At 43.2% G+C, this 27,500-nt stretch overlaps 2 protein-coding genes and 1 long non-coding RNA gene across 6 annotated transcripts in view; 1 reads left to right on the top strand and 2 right to left on the bottom strand.

The window, feature by feature from the left end:
* The window catches only part of LOC118768524, a 22,930-nt gene extending 3,465 nt beyond the window's left edge, over positions 1-19,465 (bottom strand). Inside the window, exon 1 of the long non-coding RNA XR_005004346.1 lies at positions 19,319-19,465. This is a non-coding gene — a long non-coding RNA (uncharacterized LOC118768524). The remainder of the gene's footprint in view (positions 1-19,318) is intronic.
* Positions 94-5,515, bottom strand: LOC115226578 (transmembrane protein 267). The gene is made up of 2 exons (XM_029797585.2): positions 5,046-5,515; positions 94-848 (listed from the first exon to the last, which is right to left on the bottom strand). Exons 1-2 carry the CDS (start codon positions 5,424-5,426, stop codon positions 510-512), a joined length of 720 nt encoding a protein of 239 aa, XP_029653445.1. The 5' UTR covers positions 5,427-5,515; the 3' UTR covers positions 94-509.
* LOC115226669 (GPI mannosyltransferase 3) lies at positions 9,324-23,907 on the top strand. 4 transcript variants are annotated; one of them, XM_029797684.2, is made up of 8 exons: positions 9,324-9,409; positions 13,782-14,151; positions 14,886-15,003; positions 16,935-17,164; positions 17,709-17,858; positions 20,002-20,259; positions 22,210-22,623; positions 23,542-23,907. In XM_029797684.2, exons 2-8 carry the CDS (start codon positions 13,799-13,801, stop codon positions 23,864-23,866), a joined length of 1,848 nt encoding a protein of 615 aa, XP_029653544.1. In that variant the 5' UTR covers positions 9,324-9,409; positions 13,782-13,798; the 3' UTR covers positions 23,867-23,907. The 4 variants fall into 4 exon arrangements, with proteins under 4 accessions (XP_029653544.1, XP_029653543.1, XP_029653542.1 ...); XM_029797683.2 differs by lacking the exon at positions 9,324-9,409 and adding an exon at positions 11,074-11,229; XM_029797682.2 differs by lacking the exon at positions 9,324-9,409 and adding an exon at positions 12,231-12,494.
* Positions 23,908-27,500: the final 3,593 nt, after the last annotated feature.

Genomic DNA, 27,500 nt, shown 5'->3' with positions numbered 1-27,500 from the left:
CATACATATATATGTATATATACACAAGCATATATGGGTACAGGACATCAAAAAAACGTTGAACACATGAGAAACGAAAACATAAAAAACAAAAACATGGAAACGAACTTTTTTTTCAAAAACAATGAAAAAACAGAGTACAAGAGATACAACACAAGGAATATTCCCCTTCTTCAGTTGTCCCTGTTTTGTCTAATCCGCGTTTCAAAGGTAAGAACACCACACATCCTTTTCCAAGTAAGTTTTACATATATATATATATATATATATATACTTTATTTGTGAGTTTACAAGGCAACCAATGGTTTCACGTGAAGTGATCTTCACAATTGTTCAATATATGTGTATGTAGGTGTAAATATAAACATTTATAAATATGGGTGCTGAGCACTCAGCCTCACTGCTCAATATTAGTCTAGATGTATATGTATATATACATATATATATATAGTATGTATGTATGTAACAGCCCAGTGTCAGACAATGAAAACCCATGAATATTTCTACAATCAAAGTATTTGTACGGATCCCTGATGAGTTGGTTGGTTCTCTATAAATAAAGTATTGTGACAGAATTTAACAGCGACTGGTAAGAGGAGTGTGCACAGGATGTAGACCATGTATGGTAAAGGAGGGGTGGCGCCGAACGGCCAGAGCCACAGGCCGTGGCGGCGAGCGTCCCGAATGTGATGAGAGAGACATGCTGTGAGGAAGAGGAGGCTGAATTTGAAGCACCGGCAAAACTGTCTTGAATGAAAGGCATATGTCATGAGGAGGGATGAGGCCACCACAACCGGAATCAGGGTGGTGCAATGGAATGGAGGTCTTGAAGGCAAACTGAGGGCATCCTGCAAGAGAAAGAAGAGGTGGGGGGTGAAAATAAAAGACACAATGAATACATCTACATATAAATATCATCATCATCATCATCATAATCACCACCACCACCAAGTACTCATTCTATCGGCCCCTTTTGCCGAACCGCTAAGTTACAGGGATGTAAACACACCAGCATCGGTTGTCGAGCGATGTTGGGGGGGACAAACACAGACACACAAACATACACACACACACACACACGCACACATATATACGACGGGCTTCTTTCAGTTTCCGTCTACCAAATCCACTCACAAGGCATTGGTCGGCCCGGGGCTATAGCAGAAGACACTTGCCCAAGGTGCCACGCAGTGGGAATGAACCCGGAATCATGTGGTTGGTAAAGGGTCCAGTCCCACTGTGTGGCACCTTGGGCAAGTGAATTGTTGAAATATTTTACGCATTGTTAAAGTATAACCAATTTAGTTCATAAACTTTAACGATAAAATCTAACACTGACCCTTAAGGGTCATATAGGCCCCAGTCAAAAACCAAAGTAATATCGGTATCTTTTACTGGCTCCAAATCATAAATATGGGGGGAGGGGATGATTTGCTGATTATAATGAACACCAGTATTTGATCGATAATTAACTTTATTGAACCCCGATAAAAGTATTGAGGGCCAAAATCTGCCTTGTCGGAAATCGAACCCAGAACATAAAGGGAAGTAACTCAACAAAGAGGTATTTTACGCCCCACCCCGGTCAGTCGTGATTAAGTTCAGTTTGTGATAAAAAGTAGTCCAGCCATGCCCATCCTTGATTAGAATGTTCTACGTTGATGTTGTCGAAATATGTAAGCTTGTAAAACTTAGTTTGGCGGACTGCGAAGTTATTTTTGCTTTTAAAAACGTAGATCTGTGGACATCTTTGAAGACGAGGCGTTGACACCAACTGGTCTTCTAACACACACACACACACACACACAGCCACAGACACACACAAATACATACACTCACACGGACACACACACACACATATACACAAACACACATACACACACAAATACGTACACACAGACACAAACAAATACATACACACAAACACACACATACAAATACACACACACACATACAAATACACACACACAAACACAGACACACATACAAGCACAGCCACAAACACAAACAAACACACACACACACATACACTCACATAATCACACACAAATACATACACACGGACACAAACACAGACACACACATATACACAAACATACACACACATACACATAGACACACCTATACATGCAAGTGCGTGTGTGTTTGTGTGACAAGACTGGCTTCTGAAGTGGATTCCGTCCCACTGCGTGACACCCTGGGCCGAGTATTGTTCTATTGTGGTCTCGAATCGAAACCAAAAAGCCAGGCGAAGGGATTTGGTAGAAAAGAAACTGAAAGTGTGTATGTATGTGTCCGTGTGTCCCTCACCAGCGCTTGACAACCGGTGTTGACTTGTTTACATCCCAAGAGTGACGAAAGGCTAAGTCGACCTCGGCGGGATTTGAACTCAGAATGAAAGAACAACTAGTTTATTTTATCAAGCCCTAGGATGACGAAAGGCCAAGTCGACCTCGGCGGGATTTGAACTCAGAAATAAAGAACAACTAGTTTATTTTATCAAGCCCTAGGATGACGAAAGGCCAAGTCGACCTCGGCGGGATTTGAACTCAGAATGAAAGAACAACTAGTTTATTTTATCAAGCCCTAGGATGACGAAAGGCCAAGTCGACCTCGGCGGGATTTGAACTCAGAATGAAAGAACAACTAGTTTATTTTATCAAGCCCTAGGATAACGAAAGGCCAAGTCGACCTCGGCGGCATTTATGTTTACCAGGCAGATCAATATCCTAGAAATATGAAGGCCTTACAGTTGTTTCTGCTACAAGGTGCTGTGAACTCATAGGTCGAGTGTCCAAATAACTCTTTATGGCTTCCTCGGAGCCTCGAATATATTTATCCAACAGGAAAACAATGATTAGAATATACTTATAGTTTTTTTTCACCGTCTCCGAACTTACTTTGTAACATATAATCATCATATAGGCGCAGGAGTGGCTGTGTGGTAAGTAGCTTGCTTACCAACCACATGGTTCCGGGTTCAGTCCCACTGCGTGGCACCTTGGGCAAGTGTCTTCTACTATAACCTCGGGCCGACCAAAGCCTTGTGAGTGGATTTGGTAGACGGAAACTGAAAGAAGCCCGTCGTATATATGTATATATATATATGTGTGTATGTTTGTGTGTTTGTGTTTGTCCCTCTAGCATTGCTTGACAACCAATGCTGGTGTGTTTATGTCCCCGTCACTTAGCGGTTCGGCAAAAGAGACCGATAGAATAAGTACTGGGCTTACAAAAAGAATAAGTCCCGGGGTCGAGTTGCTCGACTAAAAGGCGGTGCCCCAGCATGGCCGCAGTCAAATGACTGAAACAAGTAAAAGAGTATACAGATACGATGTTATTAAAGTTTCACCCCTTACACATTCCTACCTGGGTCTTCTTCTGTGCGAACATCTCTCACCCTTGTATATGGATACTCTCACTGGATCAACAATATTTAAAAAATGTTTAACAATTTCACAACTAGATATGTGGCCGAAACTAACACAGGAAGCCCAGCCCATCGGTTATCAAATGTAAGGAGCTGAACCCCATTAGATATCACACATGTCCCCGTGGTTTTTCACTGGTATTGGTTGTTAGGTATATTTAAGATTATATGTTATGCTACAGAGGTGTACCCTCAGCAGTTATTTCAGAAATGCCCATGCTATCGCTAGAAGGTAACATAATAAACTAGGTCCCTGTGTTTATGAAATTTACGACGCTAAACTACATGTTAACCGGGACTTAAACTAAACACAAAGGATTTGGGCATAACTACATAAATGTGCCCCACCTCGTAACTTTTAGAAATGGGTCATTTTTTTATGAGATTTTCTGTAATTATCTTTCAGATGGTGTAATTAAGATTATATAGGCATTTAATTTGAATAATAATAATAATAATAATTGGTGAATTTGTACGTTTAAGTTTCTATTTTGTAGATTATGTGACGTGTGTCAGTAAGTATGTGTGTGAAGTACCATTTTTTTCTCCCTTTAAATTCCGATGTAATCCTAATATACACAGTCGGAAAAGTATTTGTAGAAAATTACATAAAAAATTATCAAATTTTCTGAAAGTTATATGGAAACAAAGCCTATTCGTGTGAAATCTCCGAAACTTCTCGCCCCACCATCAGAAAAAGAGAATTTTTTTCGCCACAAATTCCGATATAATCGGAATTTATACGATCTGAAGTGTATTTATATAAAATTTCATTTAAAAATATCGAATTTTCTGGAAGTTACGAGGAAATAAAATCGTGGGGGGTGACACATTTGGCCATTTGTGCAGGTATGTCAGGATTCGAAACCGAGTTAACCATTCCATTATCAGCAAAATAGCAGGTCCTGTTGTGGTTCTGGTTGTCAATATTTTATGATTAACCCCAGGAACGTCTGCCGTTACGTCCTGAGTTCAAATTCCACCGAGGTCGACTTTGCCTTTCATCCTTTCGGGGTCGATAAATTAAGTACCAGTTACGCACTGGGGTCGATGTAATCGACTTAATCCCTCTGTCTGTCCTTGTTTGTCCCCATCTGTGTTTAGCCCCTTGTGGTTAATAAAGAAGCAGATTAAACCCAGGAAATTTACTCTGGCTGTTATTTCTAGTAAATCTAGTGGCCAGGTAGAGGTCGACTTTGCCTTTCATCCTTTCGGGGTCGATAAATTAAGTACCAGTTACGTACTGGGGTCGATGTAATCGACTTAATCCCTCTGTCTGTCCTTGTTTGTCCCCTCTGTGTTTAGCCCCTTGTGGGTAATAAAGAAGCAGATTAAACCCAGGAAATTTACTCTGGCTGTTATTTCTAGTAAATCTAGTGGCCAGGTAGAGGTCGACTTTGCCTTTCATCCTTTCGGGGTCGATAAATTAAGTACCAGTTACGCACTGGGGTCGATGTAATCGACTTAATCCCTCTGTCTGTCCTTGTTTGTCCCCATCTGTGTTTAGCCCCTTGTGGGTAGTAAAGAAACAGATTAACACCCAGGACATTTACTCTGGCTGTTATTTCTAGTAAATCTAGTGACCAAGTAGAGGTTGTTTCGAATGGTTTCTTACCTGAAGACTGAAACTTCTCGCTGCCAGAAAATGGTCAACGTCCACGGACATGGCCAGCAGCATGCAGAACAAACAGGCCAGCAGGTTACGCTGCTGGGCATCCACGAGGCTTCGGGTGGGCACGAACCCAGAAGACGGGTGGAACATAACAGGAGGCGTGTTGGAGTCGGTGTCTAACAAGTCGAGGTCGAGCACGATGGCCCAGGAGAGAAATCCGATTATGCCGTGGGTGAAGTTGTCGATGGCAACCCTCAGGAGCAAGTGACGGTTGATGTAGGGCCCGACATGGTTCATCCGAGGTAGATGGTCCCCTATTAAACATGTCAGCACCAGGAGGACACAGTAAACTATCAACATGGGTGACCACAAGTGAAAATTCATGCCATCCTATTTGGCCACGCACTCCATAAATACATTCCTACCTTCCACAGCACACACTCTCTCTCTCTCCCTCTATTTATGTATATATCTATATCTGCCTATATCTACCTGCCTTTCTCTCTCTCCTTTCGTCTGTGTATCTCTCTCTCTCTGTCACTCGATCTATTTGTCACTTTCTCACTCTCTCTCTCTCTCTCTCTCTCTCTGTTTCGTTCTATCTATTTGTCACTCCTTCTCTCTCTCCTCTGTCTATCAACTGTTTCCGTTTCTCTCTGTATTTGTCTGTCTCTCTCTTTCACCGTCTGTCTATCTCTATATCCTTCTGCTATTTTGTCTATTTGTCTCTCTATCTCTATGTACCTTTCTTCCTCTCTCCCACCCCCTCTCATTTCTTCTCTCTCTCTCACTCTATCTATCTCTCTATGTACCTTTTTTCCTCTCTCCCACCCCCTCTCATTTCTTCTCTCTCTCTCACTCTACCTATCTCTCTATCTCTCTATGTACCTTTCTTCCTCTCTCCCACCCCCTCTCATTTCTTCTCTCTCTCTCACTCTCTCTCTATCTCTCTATGTACCTTTCTTCCTCTCTCCCACCCCCTCTCATTTCTTCTCTCTCTCTCTCACTCTATCTATCTCTCTATGTACCTTTTTTCCTCTCTCCCACCCCCTCTCATTTCTTCTCTCTCTCACTCACTCTATCTATCTCTCTTCCTCTCTGGCTCTATTTTTGTCTATCTCTTCCTCTCCCACTCTCTCTCTCACCCAATATCCTCCTCATGTGTGACCTGATACGTAAGAAAAAGCTAGGCTGTAAAAAAATCGCCTGTTCTGTCAGTATTTCTAGCACACACACACACACACACACACACACACATAAAATAACATATATGACACACACACACGCATATCTAAATATATCACACACCACACACACACACACACATTGCTTAATACATATGACACATACCCACGCGCACACATACATTCGTATAGGACACATACACACGCGTCCCTGTGCGTTTGTGTCTTCTTCCCGCGTTTTATGTATGTGTCAAATACAACAGCTTAAGCAAACACGAACCACTGAACAAGTTCTTTTTTAATCAAATGTCCTTCAGGGTTGAGGGCGTGGGATATTTCAGGACCTGACCTGTAATTTAGAACGAATAAAATCAATTAAAACTCTCTCTCTTTTACTTTTTTTACTCTTTTACTTGTTTCAGTCATTTTGACTGCGGCCATGCTGCAGCACCACCTTTTTAGTCGAGCAAATCGACCCCCGGGACTTATTCTTTGTAAGCCCAGTACTTATTCTATCGGTCTCTTTTGCCGAAGCGCTAAGTAACGGGGATGTAAACACAAGCAATGCTGGGGGGACAAACACAGACACACAAAGACACACACATACATATATATATAGACATATATACGACGGGCTTCTTTCAGTTTCCGTCTACCAAATCCACTCACAAGGCATTGGTCGGCCCGGGGCTATAGCAGAAGACACTTGCCCAAGATGCCATGCAGTGGGACTGAACCCGGAACCATGTCGTTGGTAAACAAGCTACTTACCACACAGCCACTCCTGCGCCTAATAAAGTTTTAAGAAATATCTCTGTGTGTGTGTGTGTGTGTGTGTACATAAACACCCATACACATATCTTTTTATTTTCTGTCTTGTTTCAGTCATTGGATTACGGCCCATGCTGGAGCAGCGTCCTGAAGCACCGTAGTCGACCTAATCGTTACGTTCCGAGTTCAAATTCCGCCGAGGTCGACTTTGCCTTTCATCCTTTCGGGGTCGATGTAATCGACTTAATCCCTTTGTCTGTCCTTGTTTGTCCCCTCTGTGTTTAGCCCATTGTGGGTAGTAAAGAAATATATATATATATATATATATATATATATACCGGAGTAAACACATAAATGTGAAACAAGGTGGAAAAAAGAGTACTCAAATACCAGTGGTAGAGTAATATGCTTTATTTAAAGCACACACACACACACACACACACACACACACACATATATATATATATATATATATGTTAATAAAATAGAATATATGCATATATATAAACATATATGTACGTACCTACCTCTACATGTACATATACACGCATATATGTGTACAGGACACCAAAAAGACGTCGAACACATAGAGAGACGAAACACATAGACACAAACCAAGGAACAAGACAAGCAAAAAAAAAAGGGAGAGATACAGGACAATAAGCACAACGAAAAATCCCCTTCTTCAGTCGCTAAGATTTCATCTACTAAACGTTTCGAAGGATATATATATATATATATATACAGAGAGAGAGAGAAGTAAGAGAGATTGATGTATGTGTACCTATCTATATATGTACGTGTGTAGAAAGATATGTATGTATGTATGTATGTATGTATGTATGTATGTATGTATAATGTTTGTCCGTTTTAGCATAGGGCTGTCCATATTTACTAGACATAGCAGTCAAATCGCATCAGGACCATTCCTCCCGACGACAGTTACCCCCTTTGGTTACTTACCCCCCCTCTCCAATATATTAAGAAGTTTTAAATCCTCAATTGTCCTGAGAGCTAATTGTCCTTGGTGGGGAGTTATTGTCCATGGGGGGTGGCAAATGTCCTAGACTCAGCCAAATACCACACATAGCTCTCCTCGTCTCACGCCCTATAATTATATTTTATTCGATTCCCGTGTGTGCCACGCAGTAAAAAAGAATGAGAGCTGCTCGCTTTAGTGAACACCTTTTTACACCAGACAGGTAAAAATGTATGGCTGAAATATTTGGCTGGAGTTTTTAAATGGAGCACACTGGTTTCAAAACCCATGGTGGATCTCAACCAAGGTTCATATGGCCCCTGGGAGACGTTATAAGATTTTTGGCTCGGATATACTCTTATATACTCGCGGATATGTCACCCTTTTTTGTTTTTACCAATAATTTCGATAGAGATCAAGGGTGCAACCTATTCACTCGACATTACAGACACCCGAAGTAGACGTTTTTCTTGTCGAGTTAATTTATCAATTAGACTCCTTTGATAAAGTCACTTCCGCAAAAATGTTTTGATATTTGTAAGCACAGGCTGTGTGGTAAGTAGCTTGCTAACCAACCACATGGTTCCGGGTTCAGTCCCCACTGCGTGGCACCTTGGGCAAGTGTCTTCTACTATAGCCTCGGGTCGACCAAAACCTTGTGAGTGGATTTGGGAGACGGAAACCGAAAGAAGCCCGTCGTATATATGTATATATATATGTATGTGTGTTTGTGTGTCTGTGTTTGTCCCCCTAGCATTGCTTGACAACCGATGCTGTGTTTGTCCCCCCAACATCGCTTGACAACCGATGGTGGTGTATTTACGTCCCTGTAACTTAGCGGTTCGGCAAAAGACACCGATAGAATAGTACTAGGCTTTGCTTGACTAAAATTACTTCGGGGCTGTGCTCCAGCCTGGCCGCAGCCTAGTGACCGAAAGAAGTAAAGGATCGATATTTGTGAGAGAGAGAGAGAGAGAGAGAGAGGACGAGATTAGATCAAGTCTGGACAGAGACTGACCGCTTGGAAGTGTTGAGTGGCAGATGGATGTGTGCTTGTGTAAATATTGTTTCTGGTTTGATCAGTTCCGGGGTGGGGGTGGCGGGAAGGAGGGGGAAAGAGGGAGAGACAAAGGGGGAGAGAGAGGGATGAGAGAGGAGTAAAGAGAAAGAGAGAGACAGAGAAAGAGAGAGAGACAGAGAAACAAATGGAGAGAGAGAGAGAGTGAGAAAGAAAGAGAGAGAGAAAGACAGGAACAGATAGAGAGACAGAGGGAGATAGAGGGTGATGTGGTGTCGAGGGTGATGTGGTGTCGAGGGTGATGTGGTGTCGAGGGTGGCGGGGCTGGAGTAACAGTTTGAGATTAAGGCCAACGGCGTTGTGAAAGAAGATGATGTCCCTGGAGGTGTAGCGTTGCTGTTCTTTAAAACCCCAGGTAAGCAACGATTTCAAACCGTCACCCTGACCCTTTATGGGTTTTTACTCATTTCATTCATTAGACCGCGGCCATGCTGGGGCACTGCCTTGAAGAACTTCTAATTGAATAAATTGACCCCTGTAAATTTTTTTTTTCTTAACCCCCCTTTCGTTACCCTATTTCTGTTGAGATGCTCTGTGTTTCTTTCAATTAATTTTAAATATAAACAAAGAATTTAGTAAAATAATTTTGGGATGTGTGTGTTGTAGGTTGCTTGAAGCATTGGAATATTAAAGAAGATAAAAAGAGAGTTTTATAAAATCTTTATATTTCGGGCAAAGGCCCATCTTCAGAAGAAAGAATAGTCTGAGAAAAGTCCAGTTATGTACCATATTTCTGTTGAGATGCTCTGTGTTTCTTTCAATTGATTTTAAATACAACAAAGAGTTTAATAAATTAACTTTGTTATCATTAAGCTAGTGTTAGGAACATAAATTGTGACTAAGGTTTGGTGGAAGATTTTAATTGAGAACTTATGAAAACAAGACATTTGTACTACAGAGCCAGAGGTGGTTTCAGCCGGGTTGGTATCGAAAGGGTTAAAGCTTGGCCTGGTACTTTTTACTTATTTTATCGATCCCTTTTGCCAGACTGCTAGGTTACACGAATGGAAACATGCCAGTACTGGTCATCAAACAGTTGTGGAGGACAAACAGAGACAAAGACACAGAAATTTATATACACAAGGGGTTGCTGAGAGGTTCTCAGCTTTAAGGGTGTTGCGAAGGGCCCGGCTGGAGGCGCAACCTACTGAGATCTTTTAGAAGGCTTTAGAAAAACTGAAGGATCACTGCAATCAGTGTGTGAATCTGAGAGGGGAATATGTTGGATAAAATCATAATTAACTGATTCTCCTCTATTTTCTTTTACCCAAAGCCAACAACTTTTCAACACATCCCCTTGTGTGTGTGTGTGTGTGTGTGTGTGTGTGTGTGTGTGTGTGTGTAGAATAAGAAATAGAAAGTCCTCGGTACAATATTATGTTGTTGGGAAAATGAATAGAAATGGATTTTCTAATAATTTCTGGTTATAGTGATGCTGGTTGGTGTTGTTGTTGGTGATGGTGGTGGTGGTGGTGGTGGTGATGATGATGATGACGATGATGATGATGATGATGATGATGATGATGATGATGATGACGACGGTGATGACGATGATGATAATGATGATGATGATGATGTTGATGATGATGATGATGATGATGATGATGATGTTGATGATGATGATGATGATGGTGGTGGTGGTGATGGTGGTGTGCTGGTGTTGATGATGATGATGGTGATGATGATGGTGGTGATGGTGTGGTCCGTGTGGTAGTGGTGATCATGGTGGTGGTGGTGGTGATGATGGTGGCTGTGATGGTAGTAGTGGAGGTGGTAGTGTTGTTGTTGGTTGTGGTAGTGGTGGTGGTAATCATGATGATGATGGTGGCTGTGATGGTGGTAGTGGCAGTAGTAGTGGAGGTGGTAGTGTTGTTGTTGTTGTTGGTGGTGGTGATGATCATGATGATGATGGTGGTTGTGATGGCGGTGGCATGGTAGTGGCAGGGCGACGAGGCCGACGGCAGTTGTTGATCGCCGTCGCCATGGAGACACTAATAATCAAGTCGCCGTGTGATGACAATGACAGCAAAAGACGAGATACTGATGCTGATGCTGACGCTGACGCTGACGCTGACAGCGACACTGACGGCTGTGTGAACGAGTTGTTAAGGCTATTACCGATGAGGTGGTCAGGTTCGGATTAACCAGAAGCCGAGACGACGAACACAAAGGAAGGTAAGCAAAAGATTAAGAAAGATTAACATCTCATTTTCCTCCTCCACCTTGTAAGCCCCGGGGTGGGACTTTGATAACGTAGTAAAAAAAGGGCTTCTGGAGGGTGGAAGAGGGGGTTGCATGGCTTAGGGGTTAGGGTACTAGACTTACTGGGATATTTTTTAATTCTTTTATACTTGTTTTAGTCATTAAACTGTGGCCATGCTGGGGCAATGCTTTAAAGGGTGGGTTTTATTTTTCATTCGAGTGAATCGAGCCCCCCCCAAACCGACCCCAGTATTTATTTATTTATTAATTAATTAATTAATTTATTTATTCATGTATATTTAAAACTTGGTGCTTATTTTATTGGTCTCCTTTTGTGGTCGAGCTGCTAAATTTAGGGGATGTAAACATACCAGCATCGGTTGTCAAGCAGTTGCTGGGGACAAGCACAGACAAAAAGGCACACACACTACATACATAGCTATACAAACATACATATATGTATGTATGTATGTATGTATGTATGTATGTATGTATGTATATATGGCTGTGTGGTAAGTAGCTTGCTTACCAACCACATGGTTCCGGGTTCAGTCCCACTGCGTGGCATCTTGGGCAAGTGTCTTCTGCTATAGCCTCGGGCCAACCAAAGCCTTGTGAGTGGGTTTGGTAGACGGAAACTGAAAGAAGCCCGTCGTATATATGTATATATATATATATATATATGTACGTGTGTGTGTTCGTGTGTCTGTGTTTGTCCCCCTAGCATTGCTTGACAACCGATGCTGGTGTGTTTACGTCCCCGTAACGTAGCAGTTCGGCAAAAGAGACCGATAGAATAAGTACTGGGCTTACAAAGAATAAGTCCCGGGGTCGATTTGCTCGACTAAAGGCGGTGCTCCAGCATGGCCGCAGTCAAATGACTGAAACAAGTAAAAGAGTAAAAGAATATGTACATTTCCTCGCACCACCGTAACCGGACATTTATTTCTTAGAGAACATGCATTCTGCCTATCACCGGTCGTCACCGGTTGCCAGGAAGTCTATAACAAGTAAACTGCGGTTGTCAGGCGACGCCCCCTCCTGGGTCCCTTTCGCCACCCGAAAGAAGAACAAACTGAAACGAAATATAAACAAATCTTCAACCTGATTTTTCATAAATTGCAAATTCAAGTAAAAAAGTTAACCCGAAGAAGAAGAAGAGAAGACAACTCTTCCCGTTTCCTGATGAATCTTAACTTAATTAGTTTTTACTAATTACAATGTGATGTTTGGAACAGGTCTGGTCATGTCTTTCGCTCTCTCTCTCATCTCTCTGTCTCTCTTTCTCACTCTCTCTCTCTTTCCCTATTTTCTCCTTCTTTTCTCTCTGATATATACAAATATTATTCTTTGATCTGTTTTATGTTTCAGTCTGTGGCACCGACGTGATGGCCATTAGCCGAACGGATCGATCCCTGCGCCCATTCCTTTAAAGTCTGGTGCTTATTCTATCAGTTCTTTTCCCCGAACCGTTAGGTTACTTGCACATAAACAAACCAACACCGGTCGTCAAGCGACAGTGAAGGACACACACATATCTACCTATCTGTCTGTCTGTTTGTCTATATGTCAATCTGTAATAATAATAATAATAACGAAATTATTGAGCATAGTGATCAGGTGCACTACAACTCATCAAAGGTGCATGTACAGGTGTGTGGTTCAGTGGTTTGAGCGTCAGGCTGACAATCACGAGGTAGTGAGTTCAATTCCCTAGCAGGGCTGTGTGTTGTGTTCTTGAGCAAGACATTTTACTTCACTTTGCTCCAGTTGTCTCAGCTGTAGAAATGAGTTGCGATGTCACAGGTGCCAAGCTGTATCGGCCCCTTTGCCTTTCCCTTGGATAACATCAGTGGTGTAGAGAGGCAGAGGCTGGTATGCATGACCGAAAGGGGGTCTTTACCCTCTCCCCTATGTACATATAACGGCGTGGAGAGGAGAGGCTGGTCTTCTGTAAACAACCTTGCCCAGACTTGTGCCTCGGAGGGGAACGTTCTAGGTGCAATCCCATGGTCATTCATGACTGAAAGGGGGTCTTTATCCTCTCCCCTATGTACATGTGGAGAGGAGAGGCTGGTATGCATGGGTGACTGCTGGTCTTCCATAAACAACCTTGCCCAGACTTGTGCCTCAGAGAGCAACTTTCTAGGTGCAATCCCATGGTCATTCGTAACTGAAAGGGGTTTTTACCCCTTACCCTATGTACATATAAGGGTGTGGAGATGGGTGGGTGGTATGCACGGGCGACTGCTGGTCTTCTATAAAACAACCTTGCCCAGACTTGTGCCACAGAGAGGGAAATTTCTTGGTGCAATACCATGGTAATTCTTGACCAAAAGGGTCTTTACTCTTTACATTTAACAAAATAATCTGGACACTAAAGGGCTAAATACTGAAATGATATGTTTTGTAGCTTTTTTTTTTTTTGTGTGGCATCAGTACCAATAATTTTAGATTAGTTTATCAAGATGTCTGTTTATGTTTAAATTTTATATTGTTTTTTTTTTCTTTCTTTACCATTTAAGAATAACCAGTCAAGGAAATGATGGCAGAGGACGTATCTTCTTCTACGACTGCTGCTGGGAGCTGTATGTCACGACAGAGGCCTTCATCCCAATCTTCGGCCACAGGGACCAGCGCCACATTCAGCCAAAACAGACAGAAGAGCAGCGACAGCATCGTTAGTAATGATGACAAAAACGATGACGATTGCTTTTTGTTTAGCGAACACATCCTTGGTGGTCTACCGGTGATGAAGCGACTTTTTTCAGCCGAACGGAACATCTTTATGGCTTTGGTGGCGTTCCGTGTTGTGAACGCATTACTCATTCAGACTCAGTATGTGCCGGATGAGTATTGGCAGTCTCTGGAAATTGCCCACTCAACAGCATTTGGGTAAATGTGCTTCAAGATTTCCTCTTCTTACAAATTCTACATTCCATTCTGTTTTTGGTTGATGCATCTCACTTGCAAAGTGGTTTTTTTTTTTTTTGTATTCTGACAGAAAGGCGCAGGAGTGGGTGTGTGGTAAGTAGCTTGCTAACCAACCACATGGTTCCAGGTTCAGTCCTACTGCGTGGCATCTTGGGCAAGTGTCTTATACTATAGCCCCCGGGCCGACCAAAGCCTTGTGAGTGGATTTGGTAGACGGAAACTGAAAGAAGCCTGTTGTATATATGTATATATATATATATATATAGATATATATATATATATATATATATATATATATATATATGTATGTGTGTGTTTGTGTGTCTGTGTTTGTCCCCCTAGCATTGCTTGACAACCGATGCTGGTGTGCTCACGTCCCCGTCACTTAGCGGTTCGGCAAAAGAGACCGATAGAATAAGTACTGGGCTTACAAAAGAATAAGTCCCGGGGTCGATTTGCTCGACTAAAAGGCAGTGCTCCAGCATGGCCGCAGTCAAATGACTGAAACAAGTAAAAGAGTAAAAGGGTAAAGTCAAAGAAATCTGGTTTCATTTGGGTTTCCTGCCCTGGCTCTCCAGCCCTCAGTCGAACCGTCCAACCCATGGAAAAGGGACGTTAGATGATGATGTCAATCCATCGCTCTGTTTGTGTGTCTGTGTTTAACCGACGGCGTTGTTCTCTCTTTCTCTTCACAGTTATGGCTATCAGACTTGGGAATGGAGGAATGCCCTGCGTGGCTACCTTTATCCCTCCATCTTCACGGTTCTCTACAAAGTCTTGCAAATTCTCAGATTGGACTACAGGATCCTATTGGTAATTATATACCCTCCAACTATTTATTTATTTATTTCAAATCAAAAAATCAAACCAAATCAAAGTGGATGAACATCAATGGAATTTGTATATTTGTGGCACATAAGAAAACCATCCGAACGTGGCCGTAGCCAGTACCGCATCGACTGGCCTCCGTGCTGTGGGCACGTAACAAACACCATCCGATCGTGCCCGTTCGCCAGCCTCGTCTGGCACCTGTGTCGGTGGTACAGAAAAAAACACAATTCAAGCGTGGCCGTTCGCCAACCTCGTCTGGCACCTGTGTCGGTGGCACATAAAAAACATCATCCGAGCGTGGTCGTCTGCTAGCCTTGTCTGGCACCTGTGTCGGTGGCACATAAAAACACCATCCGAGCGTGGCCGTTCGCCAGCCTCGTCTGGCACCTGTGTCGGTGACACATAAGAAAACACCATCCGAGCGTGGCCGTCTGCCAGCCTCGTCTGGCACCTGTGTCGGTGGCACATAAAATCACCCACTACACTCTCGGAGTGGTTGGCGTTAGGAAGGGCATACAGCTGTAGAAACACTGCCAGATCTGACTGGAGCCTGGTGCAGCCTTCGGGCTTCCCAGACCCCAGTTGAACCATCCAACCCATGCTAGCATGGAAAGCGGACGTTAAACGATGAGGATGATGATGATGATTTGTTGTTGTTGTATAGGTCCCAAGACAACTGACCAAGCTGACCTATGGTCGAAGGTGTTCGGCCGTTATCTTCTCTTTTATTCTGACACACTGTGAAGGTGCATGGCTCAGTGGTTAGAGCATCGGGCTCTCAACCATGAGGTAGTGAGTTCAATTCCCGGACCGGGCTGCGTGTGGTGTTCTTGAGCAAGACACTTTATTTCACACTGCTCCAGTTCACTCAGCTGTAGAAATGAATTGTGATGTCACAGGTGCCAAGCTGTATCGGCCCCTTTGCCTTTCCCTTGGATAACATCGGTGGCATGGAGAGGGGGGAAGCTGGTATGCATGGGTGACTGCTGGCCTTCCTTAAACAACCTTGCCCAGACTTGTGCCTCAGAGGGGAACATTCTAGGTGCAATCTCATGGTCATTCGTAACTGAAAGGAGGTCTTTAACCTTACCCTATGTACATATAAGGGTGTGGAGAGGGGGAGGCTGGTATGCATGAGCGACTGCTGGTCACCTGAGACACAACCTTGCCTGGACTTGTGTCTCGATGGGTCACTTTCTAGATGCAATCCCCTGGTCATTCATGACTGAAAGGGTTCTTTACCGTTTTACATTATCATGTATATATATATATATGCATGTGTGTGTCTGTGTTTGTCCCCCTAGCATTGCTTGACAACCGATGCTGGTGTGTTTACGTCCCCGTCACTTAGCGGTTCGGCAAAAGAGACCGATAGAATAAGTACTGGGCTTACAAAAGAATAAGTCCCGGGGTCGATTTGCTCGACTAAATAGGCGGTGCTCCAGCATGGCCGCAGTCAAATGACTGAAACGAGTAAAAGAGTATATGTATCAATGAAGGCACATAGCCCAGTGGTTAGAGTGTCGGGCTCAGGTGTGAGGCAGTGAGATCGATTCCTGGATCGGGATGTGTGTTGTGTTCTTGAGCAAGATACTTTATTTCACATTGCTGCAGTCCACTCAGCTGTAGAAATGAGTTGTGACGTCACTGGTGCCAAGCTGTGTTGGCCCCTTTGCCTTTCCTTTGGATAACACTAGTGGCATAGCGAGGGGAGGCTCTCCATGCACTGCTATAAACAACAAAAGTGAGCGAATATGTAATAACTTAGTGTGAATGCATAAGGCACGACAGAGTTCCAGGTCTCTCTGTTCCACATGGCTTCACTCTGCTTGCTTTAGCTTTATCACCATAACAACCACCCCAATACTGTTCAACCAAACCTCATATGCTGACTACACGAATACTCTTTTCAGATTAAAGCTCCTCGCATGCTGCAGGGAGTCCTTGCTGCCACTGGTGACTTCTATCTCTACAAGCTCTCATCGCGCCTCAGCGGCACAGCCACAGCCCAATGGACTTTGGTCTGTGAGATATTATCCTGGTTTTTGCTTTACACCTATCCTCGCACCTTGACCAACGGGGCAGAGACTGCCCTCACGGTCATCGCTCTCTATTATTACCCTTGGCCAAAATTGAAATCAAAGTAAGTTTTTTTTTTTCTTTCGTTTAAATGATAAAGTGAATCTAATGGTTTTTGTGTGTATTTAAATGGCTTATAAATACCTTCCACACAGCAATTGTATGTATATGTATATATATATATATATATATATATATACACCTGTTCACCATGTAGTATTTTCCAAGTAATTGTTGTTGCTGAAATACCAGCATTAAACTGTGACACCATGTGACCTTTCTCGACCAATCACAGCCCACCTTCTAGTTATAACAATTGACTTTCTCCAACTGGTCTCTCATTCAAATTTCCAATAGCTGAGGATTAGCATCATGCTTTGAAACTCAAAGTACCAAGGAATTTGAATCAAACAGTTTTGATCCATTGGGAAGAATGGAAAAGTCTTTGACATTTCGAGCCTATGTTCTTCGAAAGAAAGGGATTGACATACACACACACACACACACACATACACAGATTCATGCACATACATATATACACTTCCATTCCTCTGTTCCTTTTTGTCTCTCATTTCTCATCTCTTCTTCCGTATCTTTTTTTATTCCAGGGACCACAATTCCACCCTGAAGTTCCTTTTGGTCGCTGGACTGTCTGTCATCGTACGACCGACCTCCATCATCACGTGGATTCTTCTCTGCGGCTGGCATCTTCGGAACTCCTTCTCTCTCAGACTGTGTGTCCTCTATATTTTAGCCATGTAAGTATCCACCTTAGTAATTCTTGCTCATGAACACACCGGTACTGGTGCCATGTAAAAAGCACCCTTGCTGATGTTTCTGTCTGGCACTGTACGACCCCTAGTTGTACATTCTCTTTACTCTTTTACTTGTTTCAGTCATTTGACTGTGGCCATGCTGGAGCACCGCCTTTTAGTCGAGCAACTCGACCCCAGGACTTATTCTTTGTAAGCCCAGTACTTATTCTATCGGTCTCTTTTGCCAAACCGCTAAGTGACGGGGACGTAAACACACCAGCATCGGTTGTCAAGCAATGCTAGGGGGACAAACACAGACACACAAACATACACACACACATACACACATATATACGACAGGCTTCTTTCAGTTTCCGTCTACCAAATCCACTCACAAGGCTTTGGTCGGCCCGGGGCTATAGCAGAAGACACTTGCCCAAGATGCCACGCAGTGGGACTGAACCCGGAACTATGTGGTTGGTTAGCAAGCTACTTACCATACAGCCACTCATCATCATCATCATCATCATCGTTTAGCGTCCGTTTTCCATGCTAGCATGGGTTGGACGGGTCAACTGGGGTCTGTGAAGCTGGAAGGCTTCGTCAGGCCCAGTCAGATCTGGCAGTGTTTCTACGGCTGGATGCCCTTCCTAACGCCAACCACTCCGCGAGTGTAGTGGGTGTTTTTTACGTGCCACCTGCACAGGTGCCAGACAGAGCTGGCGAACGGCCACGAACGGATGGTGCTTTTACATGTCACCGGCACGGGGCCAGGCGATGCTGCAACGGACACGAACGGATGGTGCTTTTACGTGCCACGCCACCGACACGGGGCCAGACAGAGCTGGCAACCGGCCACGAACGGACGGTGCTTTTACGTGTCACCGGCACGGGGGCCAGCCGAGGCTGGCAACGTACGCGAACGGATGGTGCTTTTACGTGCCACCGACATGGTTGCCAGACAGAGCTGGCAAACGGCACGAGCGGATGGTGCTTTTACGTGTCACCGGCACGGGGGCCAGCCGAGGCTGGCAACTGCGCCTATATTTGATATTGTTATACATCGCTGGTCACAATGCGCTTTTTAACTTCCGAATAATGCCACCCCACTGGCAAGGCGAGTAAGCCAACGTTTCCCTTCATTAAAGGGCTAGTCCATCGTAGGGTTAACCATTTACGGCTGAGTGGACTGGGGCAATGTGAAATGAAGCATTTTGCTCAAAACAATGCGCTGCTCGGTCTGGAAATCGAACCCATGATCTCTAGATTGTGAGTGCAACACCCTAACCTCTGGGCGATGCGTCTTTACATTAGAATAACCATGAAATTTAATTTTGCTGTGAATCGTTTCAGAGCTCAAAAAAGACATTCGTTTTTACAGTTAAAAAATTTAGATTTGCTGAGTTGCTTCCCTTTAGTTAAAGACTGTATCAGTCGCTTTTCTTAAGATTCTCATATTCGACAACATCCTTTTCTACTCGAAGCGCAAGGCCCGAAATTTTATTGGGGAGGAGGCCAGTCGATTAGATCGACCCCAGTACGCAACTGGTACTTAATTTATTGACTCCCGAAAGAATGAAAGGCAAAGTCCACCTCGGCGGAATTTGAACTCAGAAAGTAAAGACAGATGAAATACCTATTTCTTTACTACCCACAAGGGGCTAAACACAGAGAGGACAAACAAGGACAGACAAACGGATTAAGTCGATTATACCGACCCCAGTGCGTAACTGGTACTTATTTAAGCGACCCCGAAAGGATGAAAGGCAAAGTCGACCTCGGCGGAATTTGAACTCAGAACGTAGCGGCAGATGAAATACCACTAGGTATTTCACCCGACGTGCTAACGATTCTGCCAGCTTGTCGTTTCAATTCCTTGGATGACGTAAAAAGATACCTTGACGAATTCTTTGTCCTGAAACCACCTCAATTCTGGGAAGAGGGTATTTTCAAGTTAAAGGAAAGATGGAGATGCATTGTGCAACAAAATGGTTCATATTTGTTTGATTAAAAATGTAATGGCAAGTATTTATTGACCTTATTTCTTTCCTTTAAAAATCAGCACAAACTTTCTGGACAACCCAATACATAATTATGTATTTTGTTCATTCTGTTTACGTTTTTCTTTTCTTTTTATACTCCACAGTGGGTCCTGCCTTACGCTGTCCACTCTGGTTGACTACCTTGGCTATGGAAAATTCGTCCTTGTACAGTACAACTTCTTCAAGTTCAACGTGTTATCCAACCTTGGTTCACACTATGGCACCCACCCGTGGCACTGGTATGTGACGCAGGGCTACCCTGTCATCATAGCAACTCACCTTGTGCCGTTTGTTGCTGGGGTGTGCAAGGCCAGGAACAAGTCCCTGTTCACCATCATCCTCTGGACCCTCTTGATATACAGGTGGGGTACGGTCTCAAGTCTCGTGTGTGTATGTGTGTTGGTGTGTATGTGCATAAGACTTCAGGCTTTTTGTGTGTGTGTTTTTGTCTGTGTGAGATGTGTATGTGCGTAAGGTTCCAGGTCTTTTATGTGTGTCTGTTGATGTGGGGGTGGGTAGGGTGGATGTGTGGGGGTATGGGGGTGGATGTGTGGGAGGTTAGGGGTGGATGTGTGTCTGTGTAAGTTCTTTTTTCTCTTTTTCTTTTTACTTGTTTCAGTCATTTGACTGCGGCCATGCTGGAGCACCGCCTTTAATCAAGCAACTCGACCCCGGGACTTATTCTTTGTAAGCCCAGTACTTATTCTATTGGTCTCTTTTGCCGAACCGTTAAGTGACGGGGACATAAACACACCAGCATCGGTTGTCAAGCAATGCTAGGGGGACAAACACAGACACACAAACACACACACACATACATATATATATACATATATACGACGGGCTTCTTTCAGTTTCCGTCTACCAAATCCACTCACAAGGCTTTGGTTGGCCCGAGGCTATAGTAGAAGACACTTGCCCAAGGTGCGACGCACTGGGACTGAACCCGGAACCGTGTGGTTGGTAAGCAAGCTACTTACCACACAGCCACTCCTACGCCTGCCCAAGGTGCCACGCACTGGGACTGAACCCGGAACCGTGTGGTTGGTAAGCAAGCTACTTACCACACAGCCACTCCTACGCCTGCCCAAGGTGCCACGCACTGGGACTGAACCCGGAACCGTGTGGTTGGTAAGCAAGCTACTTACCACACAGCCACTCCTGCGCCTTGTGTTCTTGGTCTCTTGTATGTATGGGCTTGTATTTGTTCACATGGGTGAGCTTGTGTGTGTGTGTGTGTGGGTGGCATCTGTGTGAGTGTGTGTATGTGTGTGTATAATAACCTTTTGGTCTTTTGTGTGTCAAATGGTAAGTGTGGTACCTGCTTACAGCTAGGTAGACTGGACTATTGATTGTTAAATGTGTTGGTCACGGACACAGTACAGTGAACTATATCACATGTGGTACTTTTTGGCAGCTAGGTAGACTGGGCAGCTGATTTCAAATTTTAGCACAAAGCCAGCAATTTCAGGGGAGAGGTTAAGTCGATTACATCAACCCCAGTGCGCAACTGGTACTTATTTTATTGACCCCACAAAAAGATGAAAAGCAAAGTAGACGTTGGCAGGATTTGAAATCGGAATGTAAGGCTGTATTGGTCTTTGCATTTTCCTTAGATAACATCGGGGGGCTTGGAGAAGGAAGGTTGCTATGCATGGGCGACTGCTCGTCTTCCGTAAACAACCTTGCCTAGACTCGTGCCTCAGGGGAACTTTCTAGGTGCAATCCTATGGTCATTCTTGACTGAAGGGGGTCATTACCTTTTACCCTATGTACATATAATGGTGTTGAGAGGGGTGGGGCTGGTATGCCTGGGTGACTGCTGGTCTTCCATAAATTAACCTTCCTTGGACTTGTGCCTCAGAGAGGAACTTTCTAGATGCAATCCCATGGTCATCCATGACCAAAGGGGGTCTTTATCCTTTACCCTATGTACATATAATGGTGTGGAGAGGGGGAGGCTGGGGTGCATGGGTGATTGCTGGTCTTCCATAGATTAACCCTGCCTGAACTTGTACCTCGGAGGGGAACTTTCTAGGTGCAATCCCATGGACATTCTTAACCGAAGGGGGTCTTTACTGTTTACCCTATTTTTGTGTGTGTGTGTGTATTCCTGTATTTGTGTGTGTGTGTGTGTTTGTGTTTGGACGCCTGATTTCACATAAAGACTAAAGAATCTTGCAAACCAGACACAAAACCGAAGCACCCTGTTCTTATTCTTGTAAAACCTGAAAGAATTTCAGAACCGTTCTTCCGTATGTCTTTTGCATTCTTCCAACCATTCATTTTCTTTATCCATCTTCTACCCCCAGTTTTCTCAGTCACAAGGAGTTCCGTTTCGTGATGCACACGATCCCCTTGTCGATGCACTACTGCGGAGTCTACTTCCACTCTTTGTGCACCGAAGACTTGCAGTCCAACACGAAGCCGCATTCTTCAGAAAAGGGTCATTCGGTTCCATCGCCGGAGAATTCTTCAGGAAATGCATCTCCAGACAGCGAACAAAAGAAGTATTTCGTCCAAAAATCGCGCCTAACGAAGGCTTATTACCTGCTGATATTCCTCGCAGTCACAAACATACCCCTTGCATTTTACTTCAATCTGATCCACCAAAGGGGTACGGTGCTTGTGACAAAGTTCCTTCATGATGAATTTGCTCCCGAAAAGTTGACCCCTACTTCTCGTGTGCTCTTCCTCATGCCCTGTCATTCGACCCCGTTTTACAGGTAATTTTAAATATGTTTTTTTTGTTTTTTTTGCTTCTACCAGTTGTTGAACTGTGACCATGCCGGGGCCCTGCATTGAAGGTGTTTAATTGAACAAATTGATCCCTGTACGTTTTTTGTCTTTTTGTCTCTTCTATGCCTGAAAAATATATTACATCTGTCCCTTTTGCTGAACTGCTAATTTAGGGGGATGTAAATAAACCGACACCAGATTTCAAGCAGTAGCTAAGGACAAACACACACACACACACACAGAGAAGGGGTGCTAAAATGTTCCTGTCTTTGGCTAAAAGAAAATACAGTAGGATCAGTTAATTATGATTTTATTCAACATAGGCGCAGGAGTGGCTGTGTGGTAAGTAGCTTGCTTACCAACCATATGGTTCTGGGTTCAGTCCCACTGCATGGCACCTTAGGCAAGTGTCTTCTACTATAGCCTCAGGCCAACCAAAGCCTTGTGAGTGGATTTGGTAGACAGAAACTGAAAGAAGCCTGTCATATGTGTATATGTATGTGTGTGTATATGTTTGTGTGTCTGTGTTTGTCCCCCCCCCCTAACATCGCTTGACAACCGATGCTGGTGTGTTTACATCCCCATAACTTAGCAGTTCATCAAAAGAGACTGTTAGAATAAGTACTAGGCTTACAAAGAATAAGTCCCGGGGTCGATTTGCTCGACTAAAGGCAGTGCTCCAGCATGGCCACAGTCAAATGACTGAAACAAGTAAAAGAGTATTCCCCTCTCAGGTTCACACACTTATTGCAGTGGTCCTTCAGTTTTTCTAAGCCCTGTAAAAGAACTCAGAAGGTAGGGGTCCCCAACCAGGCCTTTTGCGACACACCCAAAGCCAGGAACTTCCCAGAACCCCTTAGATGACCCCTCAATGACGTGTTTTACCATTTGTTTTTTCTTTGCAGCCATATCCACAGACGGGTGCCAATGCGATTCTTGACATGCGAACCGAATCTCTCCCAGACTGACCCCTATGTGGACGAAGCTGACCTTTTCTTCAACGACCCTTTGAAGTGGTTGGACAAGGAGTACAACATGACCACCTCAAAGAAGACCGACAACTTTCCGACCCACTTTGTCTATTACGCTAACCTTCACAGGACCCTTTTCCCTCACCTTGACCGAGCCGGCTACCGCAAGTGCGGCCAGTTCTTCCACACCCATTTCCCCGAAGGGCGGTGCAGCACCCATGTTTTGGTCAGTTGCAAAAGACGCACTCAACAGCTGTGAACTTTTCTGATGCCTGAAAATGGTGATGGTGGTGGTGGTGGTGATGGAGAAAGCCAGTCACATTTTGCCTTTTCCTTTCTTTTCTTGACAAACGAAAAGAAGTACAGTTTTTCTGCTAACTTAAATGTGTGTGTGTGTGTGTATTTTTATTAATATTTAGGAGAAGTGGCCGAGTGATTCAAAGTCCAAGAGTTTCATGCATTGGCATGCGTTTATACGTGTCTTGACATCAGACTTTTGGACCTTGAATCAATCTGTTACTTTGCCAAATATCAATAAATATATATGTGTGTGTGTAATATAATTAGAGGTTGTGTTAACCTCATGAATGGATGGTTTTAACCAAGGAAATACTGGTTCAATACCTAGTATTTTGGGGGAATTAATTTCCTTAAAATAATATATATATATAAATATATATGTGTATATATATATATATATATATATGTATACCGGAGTAAACACATAAATGTGAAACAAGGTGGAAAAAAGAGTACTCAAATACCAGTGGTAGAGTAATATGCTTTATTTAAAGCAGCAGAAAATTCAACAAAACCTGTTACTCTGAGTTTCCTGTTGCCGTTCGTCGGACAGTTTTTGCTAGAATCTAGCAACGTGAAACTCAGAGTAACAGATTTTGTTGAATTTTCTGCTGCTTTAAATAAAGTATATATATGTATATATATATATATATATATGCAGGGTAGGCCAAAAGTAGGTTTCCAGTTATCACATAGGCACTTTAAATTTCTTTTAAAGTATTTCATTAAATTTAAATTTCTATCATACAAACTGAAAAGGGAGCTTGACAAGATTAATTAAATTAGCATAGAATAATGATTTCATATTTATTTTATAATTAAGATCTAAATTGTTAATATATGAATGCGAAAGAAATGGTTGAATAACTGTAAAACTTACTTTTGGGGCACCCTGCATGTATGTGTGTGTATATATATATATATATTTATACACACTGACCCATGCAAGCATAGAAAAATGGACAGTAAAAAAATGTATATATATATGTATATATATATCTTTGTATATTATGTACTTAAATTATCTTCATGTATCTTAAATATTTTTCTTAAGGAATAAATAAAGAATAGTTTTTTTTTTTTTGCACATATTTTTTGTTATCAGACTTTTTCTTACTGAAACTATTACTACTACTACTACTACTACTACTACTAGTTGAAGATGGCTGGCATACCTCTAAGTGTTTTACCTGGTATGTTAACAATTCTACCATCTTACCACTTTATTTAAAATAGTCCTTTCTACTGAAAGGGACTTGTTGATTACATTGATCCCCAGTGTATCACTGGTACTTAATTTATCGAGCCGGCGCCGCCTTGGCTAGCTTCCGTGCCGGGGGCACGTTAAAAGCTCCAACCCATCGTGGCCGATGCTGGACCCCACCCTGGCACCTGTGCAGGTGGCACGTAAAAAGCACCCACTACACTCGCGGAGTGGTTGGCGTTAGGAAGGGCATCCAGCTGTAGAAACTCTGCCAGATCAGACTGGAGCCTGGTGCAGTCCCTGGCTTCCCAGACCCCGTTCGAACCGTCCAACCCGTGCTAGCATGGAAAACGGACATTAAACGATGATGATGATGATGATGAAAAGTATGAAAGGCAAAGTCAACCTCGGTAGAATTTGAATTCAAAATGTGAAGACAGATGATATACTGCTAAGCATTTTGCTAAGCATTTTGCCAGGTGTGCTAACGATTCTGCTAGCTTGTTGTCTTAGTAATAACAAGAGCACTCAGAGAGTGCAAACCTCCGCCAAGGCAACACCAACGTCCTCTCAAACATTAGCCAGAGATGATTTTTAAAATGAGAATATCTTAAATAAATTTGACTGCTCTCACATAAACAAGAATACTAATAATGAACCTGGCTGCTCTCGAAAATTAAGTAAAGAAAACAGGGAAAATAATCCAGAATCTTTGTCCGGTACCGGATCGATCCCAAAACCTAATCAGTTTGTGCCAATCACGAGGCCAAACATTCCTGAAAGTTTCATCCGAAGCCAACCAGCGGTTCTTGAGATATCTTGGCCACAGACAAACAAACACACAAACACAACTGAAAACAATACTCTTTTCTCTCTTTTACTCTTCTTTACTTGTTTCAGTCATTTGACTGCGGCCATGCTGGAGCACCGCCTTTAATCGAGCAACTCGACCCCAGGACTTATTCTTTTGTAAGCCCAGTACTTATTCTATCGGTCTTTTTTGCTGAACCGCTAAGTGACGGGGACATAAACACACCAGCACCGGTTGTCAAGCAATACTAGCGGACAAACACAGACACACAAACACACACACACACGCATGTTTATATATATATATATATATATATATATACATATATACGACAGGCTTCTTTCAGTTTCCGTCTACCAAATCCACTCACAAGGCATTGGTCGGTCCGAGGCTATAGTAGAAGACACTTGCCCAAGATGCCACGCAGTGGGACTGAACCTGGAACCATGTAGTTGGTAAGCAAGCTACTTACCACACAGCCTCTCCTGCGCCTATATACCTCCACTTTTGCTAAGGCAGAGGTAATAATCCCTTGTACTGAAGGCACAATGCCTTGAAATTTTGGGGTAGGGTACTACTTGTTGATTACATCAACCTCAGTGTAACACTGGTACTCAATTTATTGACCCTGAAAGGATAAAATGCAAAGTCGACCTCAGCAGAATTTGAACTCAGAATGTGAAGATGGACAAAATACCACCAAGCATTTCACCCAACATGCTATCAATTCTGCCAAGCAAATAATAATAATAATGGTTTCAAATTTTGGCACAAGGCCAGCAATTTTGGAGGATGGGGATTAAGTCAATTACATTGACCCCAGTGTTTAACTGGTACTTATTTTATCGACCCCAAAAGGATAAATGACAAAGTTGACCTTGGTGGAATTTGAACTCAGAACGTTGCAGCAGATGAAATACTGCTAAGCTTTTCACCCGGTGTGCTAATGTTTCTTATTTCTTTACTACCCACAAGGGGCTACATGCAGAGGGGACAAACAAAGACAGACAAACGAATTAAGTCGATTACATCGACCGCAGTGCATAACTGGTACATAATTTATCGACCCTGAAAGGATAAAATGCAAAGTCGACCTTGGTGGAATTTGAACTCAGAACGTAACGGCAGACGAAATACCTATTTGTTTACTACCCACAAGGGGCTAAACACAGAGGGGACAAACAAGGACAGACAAACGGATTAAGTCGATTACATCGACCGCAGTGCATAACTGGTACATAATTTATCGACCCCGAAAGGATGAAAGGCAAAGTCGACCTCGGTGGAATTTGAACTCAGAACGTAATGGCAGACGAAATACCTATTTGTTTACTACCAACAAGGGGCTAAACACAGAGGGGACAAACGGATTAAGTCGATTACATCGGCCCCAGTGTTCAACTGGTACTTAATTTATTGACCCTGAAAGGATAAAATGCAAAGTCGACCTCAGCAGAATTTGAACTCAGAATGTAAAGACAGATAAAATTCCGCTAAGCATTTTTGCGAGGCATGCTTAATATTTCTGCTAGCTTGTTGCCTTCTCAGAGAGTAATACTGGTTTCAGATTTTAACACA

The sequence above is a fragment of the Octopus sinensis genome, linkage group LG30, assembly GCF_006345805.1.
Source record: "Octopus sinensis linkage group LG30, ASM634580v1, whole genome shotgun sequence".
NCBI lineage: Eukaryota > Metazoa > Mollusca > Cephalopoda > Octopoda > Octopodidae > Octopus > Octopus sinensis.
This window is presented reverse-complemented; position numbering and strand designations above follow the sequence as displayed.

Coding starts and splice junctions, on each gene's coding strand:
- LOC115226578 (XM_029797585.2), bottom strand. CDS start 5,426: ATGAATTTTCACTTGTGGTCACCCATGTTGATAGTTTACTGTGTCCTC. Junction 849..5,045: donor CGAGAAGTTTCAGTCTTCAG/GTAAGAAACCAT, acceptor TTTCTCTTGCAG/GATGCCCTCAGTTTGCCTTC.
- LOC115226669 (XM_029797684.2), top strand. CDS start 13,799: ATGATGGCAGAGGACGTATCTTCTTCTACGACTGCTGCTGGGAGCTGT. Junction 17,165..17,708: donor TGGCCAAAATTGAAATCAAA/GTAAGTTTTTTT, acceptor TTTTTATTCCAG/GGACCACAATTCCACCCTGA. Junction 20,260..22,209: donor TGGACCCTCTTGATATACAG/GTGGGGTACGGT, acceptor TTCTACCCCCAG/TTTTCTCAGTCACAAGGAGT.